Consider the following 23877-nt stretch of genomic DNA (forward strand, 5'->3'; position numbering starts at 1 on the left):
TGCCTGCAGATATTATGGAAGGACAAAGGGCAGATCTAAGAACATAAAAAAAATGAAAGGAACTTTAAAACTTAATTAAAAAAACACCAAGTTTGTTTTGGCTGAATTGTGGTGGTGATGATATAAACAGCATTTGAAAATAAGTTTTATGGGATTTTTCAGAAATGTTCATTAATAATATAAATAGCAAATAATTATAGATAAATAATAAAAATAATTCTAGATAAATAATATAAATAGCAAAGAATCACTTACCTGATTCTCTCTCACTCATTTTTTCTCATCCCCTCTTCTTATCCAAGTCTTCCATATAAAGAAATAAGAGAAAATAATGTAGAATTCTTATAGTATCATGTGCATGATGGAATAAGGAATGAAATGCAGCTTTGGAGATGGAGTCTCTCTGAGAGGAGAATTTGGGAGCCCTGTCAGAGGAGAAGATCAGAGGAAAGCATAAAGGATATTTTAAGGGACTAATAGAATGATGGGCAATTGTCTGACTGGAATTTCTGAAGAGGTTGTAGTAATTGACACTTTTGGGGTTGGTGTGAAAATTATGTGGAAATAAGAAACAGCTGGTGACATGGTCGAATCTTATATCTAGCATGTTTTCTTTTAAGATTCATAGGTTTGCATCAATGTTCCCTCTAAGGAGCAGCAGTCCGTGAGCGTGCCGCCTCAGTCCGTGAGTGCGCCACCTTGGTCCGGTGTGGGACACTTACTGAAGGGGGCTGGGGGCCAGGGGCTGGAGCCAGAGGGCAGGGACTGGACCTGGGGGCCAGGGGCTGGGGCTGGGGCCAGGGACTGGGACCAGGGACTGGAGCCGGAGCCTGGTGTGGACTCCACCAGCTCTGAGGAAGTGCTCCGCTTCCCCGCATCAGGGCCGGGGAGCGGAGTAGTTCCCTGGAGCCGGCGGAGTCCGCACCAGCTGCCCGCCCCAGCCTCCATCCCTGCCTTGCCTCACCTCGGGGAGGAGCCGCTGTCTGCCCCAAGTGAGGCTCCGCCGGCTACGGGACACTGTGGGACATGCCTCTGGAGGCCATGCTGGGGAGCAGAGCAGTGTTCCAGAGCCGGTGGAGCCTCACTTGGGGCAGGCAGTGGCTCCTCCCTGAGGTGAGGCAAGGCAGGGATGGAGGCTGGGGTGTGCAACTGGCTCAGGCTTCGCCGGCTCCAGAGAAGTGCTCCACTCCCCGGCCCTGATGCGGGGAAGTGGAGCACTTCCCCGGAGCCTGCGGCAGGCTCCGACTCCAGCCTCTCCTGGTGCGCGGCCTTAAAAATGCTGTGCGCGGCTGCACTTTTAGTTGTGCGTGGCCACGCACACGCGCACCTTAGAGGGAACCTTGCTTTGTATATATTCACACGACATTAGAGTAGCGATTTTGATTTGCCTTTTTTAAATTGAGTTCTTTCAAAAGAAGAGATGGAGGATGAAGCAACATGTAGACAATTATGCATTTCTAGCACATTGTGTACAGGTGCATACATCACGGGAGGACCGATATATATGTCAGGGAAATTCACCTAAGGTAGCACAGAGATCTTTACCAGGTCCTGGTCTTCCACTACCACTCAATCTGTGATTTAGCCATAACAGGAGTCTTAGTTGAAGACATAAGTACTGTATTTGGAGCAGAGGAATGGGTGCATTTAGGAGTGCATCTTACAGTTGCCAACTCACTAGACTGAATATGAAAAGGCAGTGGTCTTGTTGCAAATGGTGTCCTATCTGTGCAACTACTATGTTGCATAACAGATCAGGAAAGACCCTTAGCTACTCTCTGACATCATACTAGTGATTCTCAACCTTTTTAGATTAAAGGTACCCCTCAAATTTTTCAGAATGTAGTGACATCCCATTTAAAAAGCTAATATAAGTATACTAGCCAATTGCCTGTCAAGAATGATTGGGTGGGGGTGGGATGGAGTGCCAGCACCCACTAACTACCCTGTGCTGCTGCTGCCCCTCCCCACCTTCGGTCATTCTTGACGGGCAATAATATATTTATATTAATATTAAATCTACGTTTACCAACCTGGCTCTTTTTTTACCTCTTTCACCTCATCTCTTGATATTCCAGTTAGGCTTATTTTGACCTTAACTTCTTCATTGTATGAATTAATTTCATTCAGTCAGTGAGGCAAAAATGTCGTGTAATACATAACTAGAATTAGCCAATCAATTCAAATGAACTTTTGAAATTACTTTTGTCAACTTTAGAAACTTAAGATTTTCTCAGGCTTGTAAACCTGAACCTGGGGATATTTTGATGAAGAAAAAAACAGAACTAGGAACTTTTTAACTAGGCTGTAGGCTAAATGTGGCGCTGTTGTTGTAAAGCTAGTATAACAAATAAAAAAAACAGCTGGCTTCTGATTTATCTTACTTTTTATGCCAGGACACTTAATATCTAAAAACACTGGCAAAATAATCATCTGTAAAAAAAAATAAGTCCCATTTTCCAATTTGGACTACTGTAAACGATCAGAGAAACAGTATAAGAAAGATGTATTCAGCTATATTATTGTTCAGTGAAACTCCCGTCTATACATATATTCTTTTGTGTGTCTGTTAAACATGATCTTAACATGAAGACCTTTTTCTTCTAACTCAAAAGCTTTCTCAAAGTTGATGAATACCATACGTAAGTTATATTAGAATCTTTTTCAGAGGTTCATTTATCACAGAAAGGTAGTCTTTTGTGGAAAATCCTGATTGAAGGTCTCTGCGTATTCTATTGATTGGATGAAATCCAGGGCTGCAGTGAGTCAATTGTTCAGTACCTCAGTGAAAACTTTGTAGATTGCCTGCAGGAGGCTGATAGGTCAATAGTTCCTCAGGTTTCTTCCATTATCTTTTCTGTATGTGTATAGTTAAAATGATAATAGTGTTATTCCTGTTCTGTGACACTCTTCTTTTTATTTTTGTGAATAGTGTTCCTAGTTCTTCTATGCTCCATTCATAGCAGTGCAATAGTAATACCGCTGGCACTCATCCATTTAACATCTTGACTACTTGTACTACTACTCAAACATGTAGAGGCATCCTTGTTATATTCATTACGCCCTTATTCTTAAGCTCCAGTGCTATACCCATTGCTGTCATTGGTAACTGTCCTATGGATTTCACAGAAGGCAGTATTTGAGGCTTTAATTCAGTATTTAGTAGCCTTTTTTTGCCTGTGAGCTGTAATGACCTGGTTTGGGTCAGACCAGGCACACACTAGGACCCAGCTACTGGTGCTTCTCCCCATGTTGGTACAGGGAAAGTACCAGCCACTGCTGCATCTCCCCACAGTGACACAGGGAAAGTGCTCACTGCCAAAGTTCCCTGCTGTCAAAACCCCATGTTTGTGGACCAGATCAAATGGCTCCATAAGTTGTAGGTTTCCAACCCCTGCTTTAATGTATTATGCACTAATTACTATCTGTCTGCAGTATTCACTATTAGTCTTCTACTATAGTTTTGTCTTATTCTACTGTTTTCTGACAATCAGTAGAAATGGAATACAATATATTGGATTGGAACTGATGTCTGGTACTTTTTTCTGGATTTATTTTTTATCTCCAGAAGGACAAAACTGCTCTGTTTGTGTACTTACACATGTACTACTTTTCTGACACTTAAGCCGACTTAACTTTTTTAAGTTGACTTCACTGTCAGAGTGTACACACGTATGTGGAACAGCGTTGACTTAGAGTTGACAAGATAAGACACCTCTGAGCTGTACATGTGTACACTCTGACATGGCTTAATTAAGTAGACTTAGCTCACAAGATGGCTGCCACCATGTCAAGGAGCTGTATGTGTGTATGCTCTGACATGGCTTAATTTAAGTCAAGACTTAGCTAAGTCACTTATTTGAAGTTGCCTTATTTTATGTTGACTTGGTATGTGTGTATGCACCCATTGTTTGTAGGATGTGTAGGTTGTTTTCACAAGTTACTGAAAGATTTGGGAGGGAGTATTTAAAGTTAAAACTAATCTTTGTGAGATTAGTTTTGAAGTTGATCAGTCTGAACCTCATAACTCTTTGTTTCATTAATTCTGGCCAGACAACCTGCAGCTCAATCTTTGTTAATAAAATCTAAAAAAGTTTATCCAGGGGTATTAGCTAAAGAAAATGAATTTTCTTCTCATAACCCTGTACATTTATTTAAGAAGAAGAGCTGCAGGCATAACATATATCTTGCAAATATTTAGTTCTATATGGAAAGGACTGAATTTAAACTATACATTTCTTCAGGTTTTAAATCACTACTTCTGATTATATATTGCCTTCACATTTCCCTATTGTTAGAGCAACAAATGCTACCTTTTAGAAAGATCGGCATCTCCAACAATAGGCTTTAAAAATGCCAGTTTTAATCGTATTGAGTTAAATATTTCATAAACTGTATATGGTGAGACGTGTTAATGCTTTTTTTTCAAATTGCTTTGCTTTAGTAAATTAGGTGTAGATTTTTTCCTTTTGATATAGGGTTTCCCTCTCGCTCTCCCAGGTATACAGTGCTCTGATCCAGCTTTGAGATGAAGGAAAGCAAGTTCACCCTTTTTCTGAAAAAAAGTAAAACACCTGAAGTGTATCTGACAAAGTATGCAGAATTTGGACTTGGTGAGTTTCTGCTATTTGTAAGCAGAGCTTTTTCACTGATTTCAGTTGGAGAGGTATAGGAACCTGAGAGTGCAGAATGTAAGCTGTACCATTTGTGACTGATGTTGCACTCTTGCTTGTTGTATTGCTTACATGTTACTTATTCAAACAGAGAGACTGAAATTATACTAAAAAAGTGGGTGTTTGTTATTGTTTATTTCCTTGTCAAATAATGAATTTTGACAGTTTGATTTATGTTAATATATTCTGAATTTATGATTATGGTCTAGCATAATATTACATACATATTTTATCCTTTAGGATAAAGGGTCTGTCTCTTCTACATTGCTGTATTTCCTTCAGCTTAGCCTAATTTCAGTCTGTTTTAGCATTGTGCTAAGGTCTTCCAATTGTATTTGAGTTATCAGATTGATGAAGCCTGGAAAAGAGATTATTGTAATGTGAGCAGAGGGGAGAGGCAGCTAGATATTGGTAATGCTATGCCAGAAGAAAGAACAGTATTTAGATATGACTTTGGCTGATTGATCTAGGAAAATGGATGACTAAGTGCATACTATAGGTATGCTGTTTATCTATAACAGCATTATCTATGGTGAAAGAAAAAAAGGGGCAAGGGAAGGGCCAATAAATGAGGCTGAAGAATATCAAGTGCTTGGATTTAGTCATGTTGGTAACTAGATATCAATAAGTACATATCTAAAAAAGAGGCTGGATTTTGGTTTGGACACGATGACAAGTACAAAGCAGTGTGTTAGATTTGTAAGTTGTTAATGTAAAATAGTTAGCTGAAGCTAGCAAGTTCATGTCTTCCCTGAAGAAAATGTATAGAAGAGGTGAACAAAGACAGGCCTCTGTTGAAAGGAACTTTTAAAGAGAACTAGAAGTCTGACTTAAGAAAACCAAGAGAGGACAAGAGTTTTATCACTTACTTTGATGGTGTCAGAGATGACCAAGATGATTGAGGATAAGGGTGGCTTGATCACATAAAGGTTTAGTTAGTCGAGGTTAGGTACTTAGATTTGTGTGCTATTCTCTCCTCTCCATTTGTTGATGTGTACATTCCTCCTGGGTTTCCTTTTTTGTGCTTTTCCTAGATCTTAAAGTAAAAAAAAAAGCAAAAGACACAAAGCTACCACTTTACAAAGAGAAAAATGAGTAGTTTTGCTGCTACTATAGTAATTAAACAGACTGCTCTAACATTAAAAGATATATAGAGATTAATATATTTATTTTCCTCGATTCACAGGTTTGTGCCATATTTCAGGCCTGTAGTTAAACTTTTAACTTGACTTTGAAACTACTATCTTCTTTGTGATCTGCCGCTAGAAAGGAGGATGTAGACACATTTTGCCAGTGATTCAGGTTCTTGATTAGACAGCTGTGGCTTAGGTTTTGTAGGAGCAATTTCAGATTCTGAAAAAGAGTGTGTGTGTGTGTGTGTGTGTGTATGTATATATATATATATATATATATATATATATATATATATATATATTGATTACAGCCTTTCCCCTTCCCCATTTTGCTTCTGTCTCCACTTGCTAGTTCTTGCCCCATCCTTTCATCTTTTCCTTTGTGCATTTTCCCTTGTTCTTGCCCTTGTCTCAAATGCCTGCTCTTGTCTTATCACTCATTCACGACTCTAGTCTGTCCTGTTTCTACTTATCGCTGCTCCCAGCTCATGCTCCAGTCTCCTCCAGCAGTCCCTGCCTGCATTTCTTCCCTCTTTTCTGTGTCATCTAACATGCATCTCGTCCATCTGTAAATGAGCGCCACTTTTTTCTCTTCCTTCTCACTACCTAGGTTGCAGGTGGGGGATTTACTGAGGGTACAGGTCAGACAGTCTTCTGACTCTTGGTTCTGGTACTGCAGCAGTCCATGTCATCTGGAAGGAGCAGTTGCAAACATGGTCCTGCTCAGCTGCTGCTTTCCTGAGTCACAATATGCTTGGGGCAGATGAAAGCCTCTGCTGAGCATATATAAATTAAAATTTGCAGAAGTTTAACATTTGGTTAAATATGAGCAGGTTTTCATAAGGATGACAAAAGGCACATCCTTAAAACCTGCAGCGAGTTTTGTTTTTGTCTCAAGTTCTCTGCTCGAAGCATGGAGGCACTAATGCTCCATGAAATGATGGTACAAATCTTTTCAATAAGGGCAAAGCAACATGTTATTCCCAAACCTCATTTTCAGAATTGGCTGAACTGCTTTAACTGAATATTATCCTCCCCCTCCACCATAAACAGATTCTTAATGGAAAACGTCAAGCATGTGCATCACTACCTGTTCTGCTTATAATATTTTAATGGCTTTTAGTGCTGATGCAAAAACTTGAATTTACAATTAATGAACAGTTAAGACAGCAACTACTCCCCCTCCTTGTCCACCCCGAGATAACCAATCAAGAGTTCTATGCACATATCTGCTTCTTTCACATGTCTCTTTCACCAAAATCCTGGGTGTATGGATTGGCTTTACAGCATGCCCTAGAAGTTACCAAATCCATACAACTTCAAACAAAGAAAGAGAGACTAACTTTGAGGTTTAATGGCACCTTATAGAATTTATTCTGACAACTAATGAAGGTATAGATCAGGGGTCAGCAACCCCCGGCACGCATGCAAGGCGTGCAAGGCCATTTTGTTTGGCACACCACCACCAGCCTGGGCTCTAAGCAGCTGCTGCCAGCCACAGAGCCCAGGCTGCTCCCAGCAGGCAACTGGATGGCTGCAAGCCATGCTGCAAGCAGACCAGGCTGCGTGGGCCAGCTGCAGCCAGGAGGCTGCAAACAGCTTCTCTAGGCTCAGACGTGTCGGCACTCCGGCACCTTCTAAAGTAGACATTGTGGTTTTTTTGGCACTCCAGCCAAAAAACGTTGCCTACCCCTGGCACACACAGTCATACCAATTACTTCCCTATCAAAAGATATCAGAAGAAACTGCTATGATACAACTACTATATCTGCATGATTCTGTAGCAGTTTGTGTAGCAAAGCTGCTCCAACTCTGGCTTAATACAGGAGTAAAGTGATGGCATTTTAGTTTTCTATTGCTACAAGATCATGCAGACATAACGGTAACAGCTGGTGTGCACAGCCACGCAGCAGCTCTCACTCCCCTTTTGAAATGGCTACAAGTACGTTTGGCCATACCTTAAGATGGACCCAGCTTTCATTGCTCAAAACTATGGCACTGAGATGTGTTCTGGGGGAAGGGATGTCAGATAGATACGTCTCAAGCTATTTAGGGCTCTGTAGGTCAGAACCAACAGCTTAAATTCTGCACTTAGAGGAATAGGTGTTCTAGACCACTGGTGCTCAACCTCTTGGCCCTGTGGATTGGATAGTTTCATAGCTGTTAGGGGCTGGAAGGTACCTTACAGATCATCAGGTCCAGCCTCCCTGCACTTGGACAGGAAAGACCACTGGGATCAGATGACCCCAGCAAGATGGGCGACAAGACACTTCTTGAAGATTGCCAGGGTGGGTGACTGTACCACCTCTGGGGGGAGCCTGTTCCAAACCTTTGGCACTTGACTTATAAAGAAGTTTTTCCTTATGTCAAGCCTGAAGCGATCTTCAATCAGTTTGTGCCCATTATTTCTTGTCCTCCCTTGTGGGGGCCTTGATGAATAGATGTTCCCCCAAGCCCTAATGTATGCCCCTGATATACTTGTAGGCTGTCACCAGGTCCCCTCTGAGTCTTCTCCTCTCCAGGCTGAACAGACCCAACTCTTGCAGCTTCTCCTCATGTGACCTGGTCTTTAGGCCTCTAATCATGCGTGTTTCCCTTCTTTGGATTCTCTCAAGTTTCTCTACATCCTTCTTGATGTGTGATACCCAGAACTGGATGCAGTACTCCTGTTGTGGTCTCACGAAGGCCAAGTAGAGCGGGAGGATGACATCCTTTGCCCTGCTCAAGATGCCTTGGTGGATGCATGCCAGTGTTTGATTAGCTCTGCCAGCTATGGCATCACATTGGTGGCTCATGTTCATTTTGTTGTCAGTCATGACACCGAGGTCTCGTTCAGTTGTGGTGCTGGCAAGCATAGTAGTACCGAGCCTTTAAGTGTGTTGTGGATTATTTCTCCCCAGGTGGAGCGCTTTACATTGTTCTGTGTTAAACAACATTCAGTTGAGGTCTGCCCATCTCACAAGCCTGTCCAGGTTGGCCTGTACTGCTGGTCTGCCTTAGAGCATGACCATGCTTCCCCATAGTTTGGTGTTGTCAGTGAACTTTGCCAGTTTGCTTTTCTTACCCAAATCCAAATAATCAGTGAACATGTTGAAGAGCGCTGGTCCAAGCACTGACCCCTGTGAGAGGCCACTGGTCACCTGCCGCCATGATGACTCAATTCTATCAATACTCTTGGCCCTATTTGCCTGGATAGGGCCCTGCGCTGACTTGGTCCATCCCTACACCCTTGGATTGGGCCCCTCACTGCCTTATCTCTGCAACTAACCCTTTGTGCCCAATCTAATGTGCAGGGCCATGTTATTTATCCTGCAAGGCTCTCTATGGGTCCAGAAATTTTGTAGCAGGGTGTGGCAATTAATGCTGTTACTGCTTCCACATTGCCATTTTGGATTCAAGGAGCAGACTTGGCTTAGAGCTGGGTGTTGAGCACCCTTGGTCTAGATCAGGAGTGGGCAATTATTTCAGGCGGAGGGCTGCTTACCCAGCTTTGGCAGGCCATTGGGGGCCACATGGGTAGTCCCACCCCTTGACAGGTGCCCTGTCCCCTGGTCACCATCTTGGGACCAGTGTTCCAGGGCCAGCACTGGTGGGGTCCAAAGCGGGGGCACAAGCTTGCAGGGGTCTGTGGAGCCAGGCTGGGCTGCACCAGCAGGGAGAGGAGGGAGCTGGCCTGATTGCATAGAGCCCTTGCTGGCCTGGTACCCTGCGCTCCTGCCGCCCTGTTCTGGGTCCCACCAGCACTGGCCCTGGAACACCGGTGCGGACCCCGTACTCTGGCTGGCTCCCCGCCCACTCACTCCCAGTGCCCCCCAGCCCCCGCGGTACAGGCAGGGGGCAGCGCACAGCCCGGACCACCTGCTCACCAGCAGGGAAGATACTGGTCATGAGTGCGGGGAAAAGCAGCTCCTCGCCCACCCTGTGGCTGGCGCTCCCTGCTGCAGCCATTCACAGCCTACATGGGGCTGTCTGGAGCAGGTACAGGTAGCCCTACGCAGGCTGCGAGCAGCTACAGTGCAGGGTGCTTGCCACGGGGTGAGTGAGGGGCTGCTTTTCCCTGCACGCAGCACCAACTTGTGACCCAGCCCCGCTGCCAGCCTGAGCCCCGTGCCAGCTCTGGCCTCGCCCGTCGGGGCTGCATGCAGCAGCTGCTGCCTGCCTGTAGCTTGCACTCTGGGCAGCCCAGAGGTGGCAGTGGCAAATGCTGCCCAGCATGACAAGAGGGGGGTGCTGCAGCTGCTGTCGCCACACGCAGCCCTGATGGGCGAGCCTGGAGCTGGCATGGGGCCCAGGCTGACAGCAGGGCCGGGTTAGAAGCTGGTGCTGAGCGTGGTGGGGAAAGCAGCCCCTTGCCCACCCTGTGCCTGGCACCCCACACTGCAGCCACTCACAACCCATGTGGGGTTGCCTGTGCCTGCTCTGGACAGCCCCACATAGGCTGTGAACTGACCATGGGGCAGGCGAGGGGCTGCTTTCCTCTGCACCGGGAAGGAGCCTGGGGAAAAGCTGAGTGTGGGAGAGTGGTAAAGCAGCCCTGTCCCTGCTCCATGGCTGGCACTCCCTGCTGCAGCTGCTTTCAGCCTGCGTGGGGCTGTCCAGAGCAGGCACAGGCAGCCCCAGGTAGACTTCAAGCGGCTGCAGCGCGGGGTGCTGGGCACGGGGTGGGTGAGGGGCCGCTTTTCCCACCCCGCGCTCAGCTTTTCCCTGGGCTCCTTCCCTGCCCGGGGTCCCCCCTTGCCCTTCTCCCCACTTCCCCCTTACCTGCGGTTCTAGCATGGGGCAGCCATGTGGTCTCAGGCCAGAAGCCCCGCGTGGGGCTTCTGGCTGGGGGAGCAGGGCTGGGTGGGCCCTGCTGTTGTGGGAGCCCACCGGGCTTCCCCTGGGTCCTACTGCCCTTGGTTCCTGTTATTTTTAACAGGAACCAAGGGCAGATTAATATTAATTTTCTAAATTTTTTAGGGGCCCTGCAGGCTGGATAGAATGGCCTTGTGGGCCAGATCTGGCCCACAGGGACATGTGTAATGAACCTGTTCCATCTTTATGTTCCAGATGTAGAGCATGTTGCAGTGATCTAATCAAATTGATGCTAATGGATCACAGTTTTCATGAAACTCACATACATATGGACCTTAAACAGGCCTTCATAGAAATATCTCATAGATTTATTTTGGTAAAGTGGAGCAATTTAAAGGAAAGGCTATTCTCAAGAATATACTGGGTGTGTCTACCCGTGCTTTTGTGTGTGCCTAAACTTAATGCACGTGTAAAAAATTCTGTTCACCAGGGCATCCCAAAGGAAGACAAGGTCTAACAGTCACAAACTGCTGAAAGACTGTTTTAGACTGGACATAAGGAAAAACTTCTTTGCCGTCTGAGTCTGAGCTTTTGGAAGCACCTACCCTGGATACCTTTAAGAAATGCTTGCATGCTTATCTTGCTGGGGTGATCTGACCCCAGCTGACTTCCTGCCCCTTGGGCAGGGGGCTGAACCCAGTGATCTCGCGAGGTCCCTTCTACCCCTAATGTTTGTGAAATCTGTGACATTAGTCTAATGCTCTTTAAGGTGATTTAGGTGCATGTCTACACGTGCATGTTTATTAATGTGGGTGTGTGGACCAACTTGGGACTAAAGTTAGTTCCAAGTCAATGGACATACACCGCGTTAATGCACATTAGTGCGTCTACATGTTCACTAAAGCGACTTAGCTATTTGCACATACATTTGATATCTGCTTTATGCTTGAATAGCCTAAAATCACCTTTTTAAAGGTGTGCACTTGTAGACGCATGTCCTTAATGCGCCTTACATTGGGATGATGTACATGAAAAGTGCATGTGTAGACATACCCACTGAGAAGTACTGCAGAAAAGGATGTAGGGCACATAGCGAATTGTAAACTGAATATGAACCAACGGTGTTCTATTTGCAAAAAAAAACCCCGTAACGTTATGGCTATATTAGTAAGAACATCACTTGAAAGTTAAAGGAAGTCGTTCTTCCCCTCTATTCTGCATTGATGAGGCCTCACAAGGAGTACCGTGTCTGGTTTTGTGCATCACTCTTCAAGAAAGACATGGAAGAATTAAAAGGAGTCCAGCAGAGAGTAACAAAAATTATTAGTAGTTTAGGAAACATGATTTTTGAGGAAAGGCTGAAAGAACTAGGATTATTCAGTTTGGACAAGGCAAGACTGAAGGGGGATTTGATAATATTCTTTAAATACCGGAAAGGTTGGTTATACAGAGAATGGAGGTAGACCATTCTCTGTAGCTAGAGGACAGGGCAAAGAGCCATGATCTTAAATTGCAACAAAATAAATTTAGATTGGTTATTAGTAGGGGTGCACTGATAGAGATTTTTGGGGTGGATACCAATACCTGATATTTAAGGAGGCATATTGGCCAATACGGATCTGATTTTTTCGATATAGCTGCCTCCAGCTGGTAAGTCCAGTAAGTCCAGTGTGGTGGAAGGATTCATTCATTGTTAGGAGAGCTTATTTTCAGTTACTAAATTAGTATGTATCGATCTGCAGTGCCTCAACAATGTCCTGGTTCTGCACTGTGGAAGTCAGTGGGGGCTTTACTGTAAATTTCAATGGGTGCAGGATCAAGTTCAAAATACTATTCTTGGCTAATGGGGATGGCTAAATGTAATGGTATCAGAAACTATCTGTATCGATACAGATCATTTCTAATTTTCTCACGGAGAATTGCATTTTTTTTCTGAGCACTCCCAAGGACTTTCTGTCCAGCTGGAATCATGAGGTTTTGAGGTGTCAGTTCTGCAGTTCTTACACACTGGACCTTTATGAAGCAGCAAAACCCTTATATTTTCAGAAAGCCTAGTTATTTTTATTCATGTGGATATTCAATACTGACAATAATTTGTTTAAGTATTATAGGAGTGTAGATTTTCTGGGTCCTTGAGATAAATGACCTGTAGCTCTTTCACCCTCAGTCCAGTTTCCCCCAGGATATCTTAGAATGTTTTTGTTGGTGTTATTTGTTAAATTGTTAACAGTTGTTAAGGGACTTGATATGTAGTTTTTTTTGAAGATTATAATTCAGTTGCAGGATCTTCCTTTCTCAAATCAGTTTTCTTGGGGAGAATGTTTTGGGAGATTCTTTATTCCTGTATCTGAAATGACATCCTGCCTCCTTTGTTCATAGGGTAGCACAAAAAACTCCCAACCAAAACAAATTCCTTGTCACACAATGAAATGAGATCTTCCCAATTTTCAAGCTGTAGACTTGTATTAAAATAAATTACTGTTGCTGATGTAATTGTCTTAAAGGTAATTGTTCTGCCTTGGATTTTTATGGTAGGGGTTTAATTTTTTTTAGTGTTTGATTTAATTTGTCCTTCAAAAAGTTTTGTCCATATTCAGCATAAAAAAGTCTTTGCCAGCAGCAACCGTATGACTTAGACAGAACTTATACTATAATAATAATAATAATACATAATTCTGAAATCAGTTAAAATGTTCATTGAGGCTAAGTACAGACAGTCAAAAAGCCCAAAGCTTGATTCAGTCTGCAGGTTAGTTTAAGCTGCAAAAATGGAATAAATATGCAAATGAACTGACATTTGCTTGTGATTCAGGAAATGCAGCCACATGCCTGCAGTGGCTCAGGCCAGAAGCTGGGGGGCGCTAGAGCATGGCTCTCTGGCACCTATCCAGCATAGGCTGTGTATTCGCTGCTTCTTCCTGCTGCCCCTGAGGTCTCTGGCATCTGCAGTCCAGATTCACAACAGTAGGACTTTGCAGGGTTGCTCATCACTTTCTCTTCCTGCTTCCAGGTGCCTCTGGGACTTGTAGTCCACATTTGCAGCCAGCAGTAAGGTTTTAGCAGAACAGGGCAGCTCTGTACTCGGGGGAAGGGAAGTTAACCCCTGGCCCTGGCCCCAGACTCTAGCAGGGGTTTGCTGGGGGCTGGGAGGGAGGAGGGAGCGGAGCCAGCCCTCACTGCTCCAGCTAGGGAGCAGAGGGGCAGGGACAGCCCTGCTCTCTGGAGTAGACAGTCCAGCCCAGCCTAGGGCTGCAAAGCATACTGGGATGCTGGGGGACTCTGATTTAACTTGAACCAGGAAGGGGTCTGGGCTGGAAGTTTCATAAACCGGTTTGACCCAAATCAGTTAAATCTGATACTACATTCAACCAGGTTTATCTTAAGCAGGTTTCAGCCATTTTGAAGCTGGTTTATGTGCACTGGATTTCTGTTGTTACAGGTTTAAACCAGTTTCTGATCACTTAAATTGGTTTGTGTGTAACTTCTATCCCTAGCCTAAGAGTTGATTAGAGTGAGTGTCAGTCAACTTATGATTTTTAGATATGATCATCCAAAATACTGCTTGAATAATCTTCTGCTACTTTCATGTGATGCTGGGTGCCCACTCTCCTTCCACAAACAGTTTTTGTTTCCTAAGTTAATTGTGAACATCCCCTCTCTTGTTACTACAGTGGTAAAAGAGAAGGTATACTAATAGGGATGTGGTCTAAAATATTTGTTAAATATGTAATTGACTTACTACTTATGATGTGTTTAATATTTAATTGTAATTTTAGAGGCAACTATTGTCAAAGTGTAGTCTTAATTTCCCATATTCCATACATGTGGGAAGTGGACAAATATATTTTCAATGTGTACATTGTGATGCAATCAATGTATTTCAAAAGATGTTGCAATGTGAGATAAAAGCATAGAAACCACATGCATTTTTTCTAAAAACCAGAAATTTTTTAGCTCATCAACATTCTTCATTATTAAGAAGCAGGATTATCCTTCATTACTGGTAATTCCACTACAGAATTATTGCAAATACTCAAACAAATTATCATCTTGGGGTAGGAATAACGATGTTGAGTGCAATGATTATATTCGCCTGTCTGTAAAGTTCTCTGTCTTGATCTTCCAAAGAATACTCGTGTCATAAAACGACATGAGTACCTATAAAATGCACTGTCAATCTAGTGTATATGAAAGATATCTCCAAAATAGCTTACTCTTGCCTTAGTCATCAGCAAAAGTTTGAAATTTTTCAAACTGAGCCTTTATGATTGAAATTGTAAAATCAGAAATGTCTTTTGAAATAAATGCAGTAAATAATTCAAGCTTTTAAATATAGGCATATCTGTTTGACATGCAGAATAGCATCACAGAGATCTGTTAAGAGTGAAGGACCTTGGATAAAAACCTAGTAAGAGGAAGTAAAAGTGTGTCAGCCTTAGTTCTCAGGGAGAAATTAGTGTAATCAGTTATCTGAAATAATGTGAAAAGTATGGGGAATTTTTATTCAGAAAAAATGAGAAGTCCTAGTACAATAGAAGGCAAGGTAGATTTGCATCTTAGGCCCTATCTGAATGTGCAGGTAAAGGTGTGATTGGATCTAATGTGTGATCCACACAGTCACACCTCCTGCCATGCCATACATACATGGCAGGAGGTGCGATTGCGGGATTGTGCATTAAGTCCAATCGCACCTTATGGCCAGTGTAGGTGGAACCCAATCCTGGGCTCTTCCTGCAGCAGCAAGAAGCAGGCCTCCATGGCTGGGAGCCCCCTTTGCCCCCTTTGAAGGGGCTTCCAGCCATAAGGACCACATGCAGCCCAGACTGAGGTTCCCTGCATCTGACAGCGTTTTGAGACCCGACTGCACTTCACGTGCAGCAGGGACCCAGAGACCCTGGAGCTGACAGGACTCTTTCTGATCTGTCCACGTCTGTTTTAAAGTTTGCTTTTTTTAAGTCAAGTGTCTTTATTCTGCTGCTCTCCTTTTTTCCTCCCCTTAGGATCTTGAATTCATATCATTTCATGGTCATTCTCACCCAAGTCATCTTCCACCTTCATATTCTTAACCAGTTCCACCCTGCATTTGGGACGGGATAATTGCATGCACAAGTACAGACTGAGGATTGATTGGCTAGGGTGTGGTATTACAGAGAAGAATCTTGGGGTTACAGTGGATCATAACCTGAATATGAGCCCACAGTGTGCTCTTGTTGTGCAAAAAAAAAACAAAAAACAAGCCAACAGCATCTTGGATTGCATTAACAGGAATGTCAGTTGCAAGTCAAGGGAAGCAATTCTTTTACTGTGCTTAGCACTGGTAATGCCTCAGCTAGAGCATTCTGTCCAGTTTTGGGTCCTCCACTTTAAGACAGATGTGAACAGAGTCCAGTTCAGAGCAACAAAAATGATTCAAGGCCTTGAAAATGCCTTGAAAAGGCTGAAAGAATGAGGATTGACTGTTTAGTCTGAAGAAGTTTAGGGGAGGGGGGGATTTGATAAACATCTTCAAATGCCTGAAGGGCGATTATAAATAGGATGGGACAAGAGTAGGAGCAATGGCTTCAAACTGTAGTCAAACTGTACAGGAAGTTTTATGCTACAGATTAGGATGAACATCCATGCTATGAGCATTGGAACAGGCCACCTAGAGAGGTTTCTCGAATATCCACTCTGGGAAAGTTTTAAGAGCAGGTTAGCAAAGGGCTAGACTAGATGACATCATAAGGTTCCTTTCACTCCTATTTTTCTATAATGCTATGATGACTGTAGTGTGGGTCAACAAGTTTACAAGAAGTGTGAACTTGGACAAATGACTAGGGAGGAGTATAAGCATCTTGCTTGGGTATGCAGGTATGAAATCCAGAAGGCCAAAGAGCAATTGGAGTTGCACTTAGCAAGGGTAGGATAACAAGAAGAGTTTCTAAAAGTATGTCAGCGACAAGAGAAAGATCAGGGAAAGAGTTGGTGGTCCCTTACTAAATGGGGGAGGCAGCCTAGTGACAGATGATGCGGAAAAGGCTGAAGTGCTCGATGCCTTTTTTTATTTCAGTCTTCACAGGCCAGGTCAGCTTCCAGACTACAGCACTTGGCAGCACAGTCTGGGGAGAAGGAGACCAGCCAACATTGGGGAAAAAAACATGTTAGGGACTATGTAGAAAAGTTGGATGTGTACATGTCCATGGGATCAGATGCGATGCACCCAGTGGTACTGAGGGAATTGGCCAATGTGATTTCAGAGCCATTGGCCATTATCTTTGAAAACTCATGGTGATTGGGAGAGGTTCCAGATTATTGGAAAAGGGCACAACTTTAAGAAAGGGAAGGAGAAGGATCTGGGGAACTACAGGCTGGTCAGCCTCACCTCAGTCCCTGGAAAGATCATGGATTCCTCAAGGAATCCATTTCTAAGCACTTGGAGGAAAAGGTGATTAGGAACAGTCAGCATGAATGCACCAAGGGCAAGTCATGCCTGACCAGCCTTCTATGGATGTGGAGGGAGCAGTGGATGTGATATATCTTGACTGTAGCAAGACTTTTATATGGTTTCCCATTGCATTCTCCCAAACAAACTAAGGAAGTATGGGTTGGATGAATGGATTTTAAGGTGGATAGAAAACTGGCTCAATGACATTTGAGGAGAGGCTGAGGGAACTGGAAAAGAGAAGACTGTGTGGGGACTTGTGATAGCAGCCTTCAGCTACCTGAAGGATGGTTGCAAAAAGGATAGAGCTAGACCAGGGGCAGGCAGTTATTTTGGGCAAAGGGCCGCTTACTGAGTTTTGGCAAGCCATCGAGGGCTGCATGACAGGCAGCTCAGGGCAGATAAATATTAATTTTCTAAATTTTTTAGGGGCCCTGTGGGCCGGATAGAATGGCCTGGTGAGCCGCATCCAGCCCCCGGGCCGCATTTTGCCCAACCCTGAGCTAGACCGTTCTCAGTGGTGGCAGACGATGGTACAAGGAGCAATGGTCTCGTTATAGCAAAAGAAGTTTAGCTTAGATATTAGGAAAAACTTTCTTAGTAGGAGGGTAGTAAAGCATTGGAACAGGTTACCCAGAGAGGTTGTGGAATCTCTCCATTCTTGGATGTTTTTAAGTCCCAGCTAGACAGAGCATTGGATGCGATGATATGATTGGGGATGTTCCTGCTTTGAGGGTTGAACTAGATGACCTTCTGAGGTCCCTTCCAATCCTAATTTTCTATGGGTCTATGAACAGTGTGAGCCTCAACTTGACCTGCCTGCCATTTTAATGGTTCACATTAATTGTTGTATTATACAGCAGCTTCAAATTGTTGCATGATCAGCTTGCATCAATTTCTTATTTGAATATGATTGTTTTGATCAACATCATTGTTAAACTTATTGTGGGCTGTAGTTAGCTAATCATGATTCCAAATGCACTACTGATAGTTAGGAAAGAGAGTAGAGGTTTAACATCTGGCATAGCTAGTTTTTGTTACTTTCACACTCTGTTACAAACTTGCCAGTTGACCCATGTAACACATGTGGTAAAAAAACAAAAACAAAAACAACCTTGCTTTATGTAGGCACTTCTGAGGCACATTCTTGCCATTGCTTCTATAAAATCTTGCTCCAATAGCATAGCTGATGCAAAAATAAGGCCACTTCTAGCCTTCCTCAGAGGTCTTTTTGGACTAACTGTAACATGAAGCCATGTTTAGCAACTGTGGAAGCAATCAAACTTTTGTGTTGTGTTATTTTGATGAATAACTACTAATAATAACTTTTTGGACAAAGTTTTGCATTTTGTGCTTCCATGCAGTGGACCTCAGTAGTTGAACAGTTACGCATGTGCAGGAAGTCAATTTATAAGCTTCTACACCTTCTCCCAAGATGACTCCCTGTATCAGAAACTTACATATATTTTGTGGAAATTTAATCTTTGTCACAACCCAGTGATATTTAGCTTTCCATAAATTTTGGCTTGTATGTGTTATGTATCTGCTTTTTCACCTATTTTAGCATTCTCCTCCAAGCCCCATGGTTTTTATGCTTATTTTTTTCCAGGTCCTTCATTATTACCATCTGCTGATTTAGGCATTGATATATTTATCTGCCCCCCAAAAAACAGCATGGTGGTTTAATGTGTTCCAGATGTTTTTAGAGGTTTTTTTTAATTAACAAAGACTATTTTCATATGGATTTCATACAGTTGTGTTTGAAATGCTGCGTAACTCAAGGGTTGATCTGCAAATTAGGAGCCAGATTTCCTTCCCTCACTCTCATGATAAAGTAACTTACTGTACAGCTAGTCGCAGTGGAGTCAGTGGGACTTCTCAGGGAGTAAGGCAGTAGTCAATGTAAAGATATCACGCTCAGGCTCTTTTAAGGCTTTAACAATATACTGGGAGAGAGGCCATCTCCCTTTCATATTTTGCAGCATCAACAAGTAGGAAAGCTTTACTTTGTTATAAAGCCTACACTTGCTTCTTTGGCAAATTAAACTATTACTGGTGTTTTAATAAAATTAAAGTTTGTCACTCCATATGCATTAACAGTTTGCTTGCATTAACAGTCTGCTTGCAGTTTTATTCTCTGCTGCCAGGCCTGTTTATGCACTCCACGTTAAATAAACTAACATTGGTTAAAAAGCAGAAAGAATCCTGGTAGTAGGGACCTGAAGTTAGGTCTCTCATACCACTTCACTGGGCTGTATAGAGTCAGGCTCCCTCATCCCTCTTTTCGGCTCCATGAATCTTGCTTCATGGTTGACTACCAGGTCAGCTTCAACTGGAGGTGTAGAAGGGGTTCCCATACAGCTAGCCCACAACCTGGTGGTTAGGGCATGGTTCTAGGAAGTGAGAGCTGTGAATTTTAGTCCTTGCAGGGTGAGGAGGTCATATAGCTCAGGAATCTTTCCTGGGCCAGTGTTCTAAGCAGTAAACTCTTGGGTGGGAACTGCCACAGTACCAACTCCTCCTTTGGTTTTGCTTTGTAATGAACTAATTACACAGGGGTGGGAGGGCTGGAGCAAACAGCCAATCAGCCTAGGGCAGAGAAAGTCAAGTCAAAACTGTAGAAAGTTCCCTGAATGTCTGAAGGTCTTTGCTTAAAAAAAAAAAAAAAAGAAGAGAGAAGGTATACTGCAGTTCTTCTTCAAGGCCACATGGAGTGACCAGGAAAAAAGAAAGGCACACCACTGCTTGTATCTTAGTGCCCACTTTTTGTATGCTTGAGGGGTGTCCTCTGCACAGTACTGGGTCCACATGATTTCTAGGACTTATAATTCATGTGTAGATAGACAGAAACAGTAGTTTATCATCAGTGTGTGGACTCTTCCTATTCAAACTATTAAAGCTTGAGCCTGGGTAAAACATTAACATAATCAACTGTCAGAGTAGATTGATTTAAATCAGCTATTTAAATCGTGATTTGAATCATTAAGTGGAAAACATTGGTTTTTAATTGTTGATTTTAATCAACTTTTCTAATTGTATTTAAGTTATTTTCTAAAGATCTGCATTCTTATTTATTAACATTAAAACATTGATTTACAACCAAATAGAGCCTTCTTGCTAGATTTGATACCTTTTTATTCTGTGGGTACACTGTACCTGTATACATTTATTTAAGCAATTATAGATCTTAATTTTAGATTCTTAACTACTTTAATATATTACAAAGTTGTGAATTTATTTGCTTGATCTGTTTACTAGATAATTAGCCCTTGCTCATGATTTTTATAACAAGCAGCTGTTTAAGGATGGGAACTGGAATTTAATTAAACATGCAAAACAGCATAATTTATCAAACAAAAATAAGAGACTATGTTTTGTCTGGATATGTAAACTTTTATAAAAAATATATCACTTTTACAACCATTTATGGAAGAGAGGATTATGAGGAATCATTAAATTAAATTGGCTATTTCAAGATAGCCTTGGAAAATTTTCAGATATGTTTAAGTCAAAGTAATGGAAAGATAAGTTCCTTTTCACCTAAATCTCTTGACAGTGACAGTCTCCTGTGTTACTTAGGTGTCCTTCAGACTAAAGTAATAGATCTTGTCCTCTCCCTCTTCATTTTCATTCGTAGACTGAAAGAGAATGTCAGGTTTTTCTGCTTTTTCAAATCCCAGTCTATTTTTCACTTTTGCCAGTCTCTTGCATAACCTTTGGGTTCTCCACAGCTTCAGGCCTTGACATATATTGTACCATATTTAAAAATCCCAGAAGTTAAATATTCTCCCCTTGATTCTTTCTTTATTCATTTTTTATTCTTTCTTTATTCATTTTATCAGTTCTATCAACCATTTACCATTCTGTCAACCATTTACTTCTCTTAGCAAATCTAACCACTTTGTTCTCAGAATTGCTGTTAATTCTATTAAAAAAATGAATAGGAAATTCCTTTTAACTTCAAGAATTCACTTACCATTTAAAAAAAAAATTATAGTACAAGGATGGTTGTTTTAATTTCAGAAAATTATTTTTAATTTGTTCACTTTGTTGCACTCTTATGAAACAAATTTATCCTTTTACTGTAGCTTACTGAAGTACTAGACAGATTGCAGATTCAGTAGAAGGCAAACATTTTAGCAGTAAATTGTACTGTTATACATATACCATTCTGTACTGTGCACAAATTTAGTTTGATTTATCATGTACATTTTAGTAATATTTATAACTGAATCAGTGAAATCATCTAGAATTTAGAGCAGTGATTCTCATCCGGGGTGCCACCGCAGCCTGCTGTTCTATGAGATCCTTGTAAGGTTACTGCAGAGTACTGTACAATATTAGCACCATTATGTGTGCAAACACCTGTGCATGATTCACAAAGTAAACCCAAAGATTTTAAATAGGAATCCTTAGTATCAAAAACTTTGGGTCTGTTGTTCTCTTTCTGAGTTATTTGCAACAGAAGAATTTATAAGTTTTCTGTGGGCAAAGAGTGAGTAGAAGCTAACACTTGGTATTTTTTGAGGGGTGCCTTGAGTCTAAAAATTTGACAGCCACTGTAGTCTGATTTAAATAATCTTGATTTGAGCCTTTTATTAACTTCCACTTTCATTTTCTATAGCAAATTTATATTGTTGGTCATGAACATAAGTTAGTTCATATAAATGTTATTGTATTTTTTCAGGTATTTATAGCAGCAATGATGTAGCAGTATCATTTCCAAATGCAGTATCTGGTTCAGGATCTAGCACTCCAGTTTCCAGTTCTCATTTACCTCAGCAGGCTTCCAGTCACTTGCAGCAAGTGGGAGCTTTGTCGCCTTCAGCCACACCTTCTGTAACTACTGTTGTTGCTGCAACTCAGGTAAAGCATTGCAAGATGAATAACAATATTCTTTTTAACCGTTTCTTTTCAGAGAGATGGGGAATAATAGAAATGGTTGCTCCAAAACAAGGTACTCTTATTTCAGGAAAGGTCTCAACAACATGGTAGACAGAAGTAATACCATCTCCTTGCCCCTACTCAGTAGTCCTCTCTGTACATCCAAGGATCTTGTTGGCCCTCTTAACCACAACATAGTCCTGGCAACATTGTTCATCAATCCTGACACACAATCCTTTCATAGTTACTATTGTCTATAGAATTGTGAATTATATTGTTTGTATGAACCTTCATTTGATGATATGATAATCTGTTTTTTTTAATGATTCAAGTATTTTAATGTTCCCAGATCAGCCAGTATAAATGTGTTTACCTTAACATTTATCATTTCCAGAATGTTTACCAGCACGAATCGTAGATGTTGTTAAGATTGTTATCTTTTCATTGTTCCTGTACCCAGGCAGGGTTGCTTAGGTCTAGACACAAAGCCTATTAGCACTATATAACTTGATGAAAATTACATTGGTAATATATATATTGGCACTATATAACTTGATGATAATTACATTGGTATCTGGAAAAGACAGAGGACCAGTTCTCCTGGCATAGTTGCTGCAGTAGGTACTATTACGCTACTTTGTTGCTGGATGGTAGGTAAGTAGCCTGTTAGCTTTGAGTAAACCTATTATTCTCTAGCATAATTCTCAGAAATGGTTGAACCCTTTTGGCTGAAGTTAGGCACCTAAATGGAAAATTCCAGCCTATATTGTTAGTCTGGCAAAGCTATAAGAAATTGAAAACAGTATCTCATAATGGGAAGTGTCAGACCAAGACTGCTATCTTTGTGCATAATGTATATTAAGAGCAATAGTTTCCCAAAGCTAAAACAATTGTGAGTAGAACTGAGTGAGGGGAAAAATTAAATATAAATGATAGCTGGAAGTTGTTTTCAGTCTATTTCATGAGAGGCCTAAAATATAACTGAAATCATGACAGAATTTATTAAAACAGACATCCTGTTTAAGCAAGAAGTGAGTTAAAGGATAAGTAAAATAAATAAATAAATAAGCATACTAATAAATGAAGAAAAAGGGAGATATTGACAACAATAGTTATAAATTAGAAGTTATACAACAAGGATACTTAAGAAGGGAAAATGTAGATTTCATTGGGGGTGAGGAAGAGGGAAGAAGATTTATGGCCTTTAGGATTAAAGACCATAGAAAATAATTTTTTTGCATGTCTTTCCTTCACGTAGCACTCTGAGAACAGTGAGTAAATATTCACGTTGTCAGTACTCAGCGGTGTTTAAAAAAGAAAGAGTGCACAAGAGTGCTACCGTAGATTTTTTACTCTAACCACTAATACTCTTTTAAACCCAAAAACTGAATTTGGGAATCCTAATTAGAATATTCTGTGGATGTCTGTGTCTTCCCTTAAATCAGGGCCATTGGACTTGCAGCCCCTGAAGGGCTAACACCTGGCCTGCAAACTTCTTCCTGGCTGCCACTCTTCCTACCACTCTCACAGCAGTTCTTGGGGATCTTTGAGCTCTCCTGCCCTCCTTAGCTTCCTGCCCCTGCCCCTAGGGATAGCATATTGGGTCCCAGGGAGTCTGTGGCTGCAGGGGCAACCCCCAAGTTGGTCAGCCCTACCTTAGAATATCAATTTTTTCAGTGGTGGAAGGGTTTATATGCCTCATTGACCCAAGAAACTATGTTGGTGAGAGCTTAGTCTCCTTTTAGTGCCCTCCAGGCAGGTCAGATCTGGAGAAGAGCTGACCAGATAGCTGCATCTGGTGAGTCACCCTTTTTGCGGCTGAAAACATTAAAAATTGTGTAGCCTTTTTGTAATCTCTTGGAATGTCTGCACATTGTTAAAGAGAACTGAAGCTAACTGTTGCTTGTTTCTAAAGAATCAGATCACTGTAATGTTATTGTTGCTTTGAGTGAGACCAGTCTGGCAAACCAAA

At 42.0% G+C, this 23877-nt stretch overlaps 1 protein-coding gene across 8 annotated transcripts in view; it reads left to right on the top strand.

Annotated features, from left to right (window-relative positions):
• Positions 1-23877, top strand: part of MLLT10 (MLLT10 histone lysine methyltransferase DOT1L cofactor) — a 250625-nt gene that overhangs the window by 181851 nt on the left and 44897 nt on the right. For all 8 annotated transcript variants that reach the window (XM_059729065.1, XM_059729064.1, XM_019497622.2 and 5 more), the window contains one exon: positions 21709-21887. In XM_059729065.1, coding sequence (XP_059585048.1) covers positions 21709-21887 — 179 coding nt within the window. The remainder of the gene's footprint in view (positions 1-21708; positions 21888-23877) is intronic.

This window comes from Alligator mississippiensis, chromosome 5 (assembly GCF_030867095.1).
Source record: "Alligator mississippiensis isolate rAllMis1 chromosome 5, rAllMis1, whole genome shotgun sequence".
Taxonomy (NCBI): Eukaryota; Metazoa; Chordata; order Crocodylia; family Alligatoridae; genus Alligator; species Alligator mississippiensis.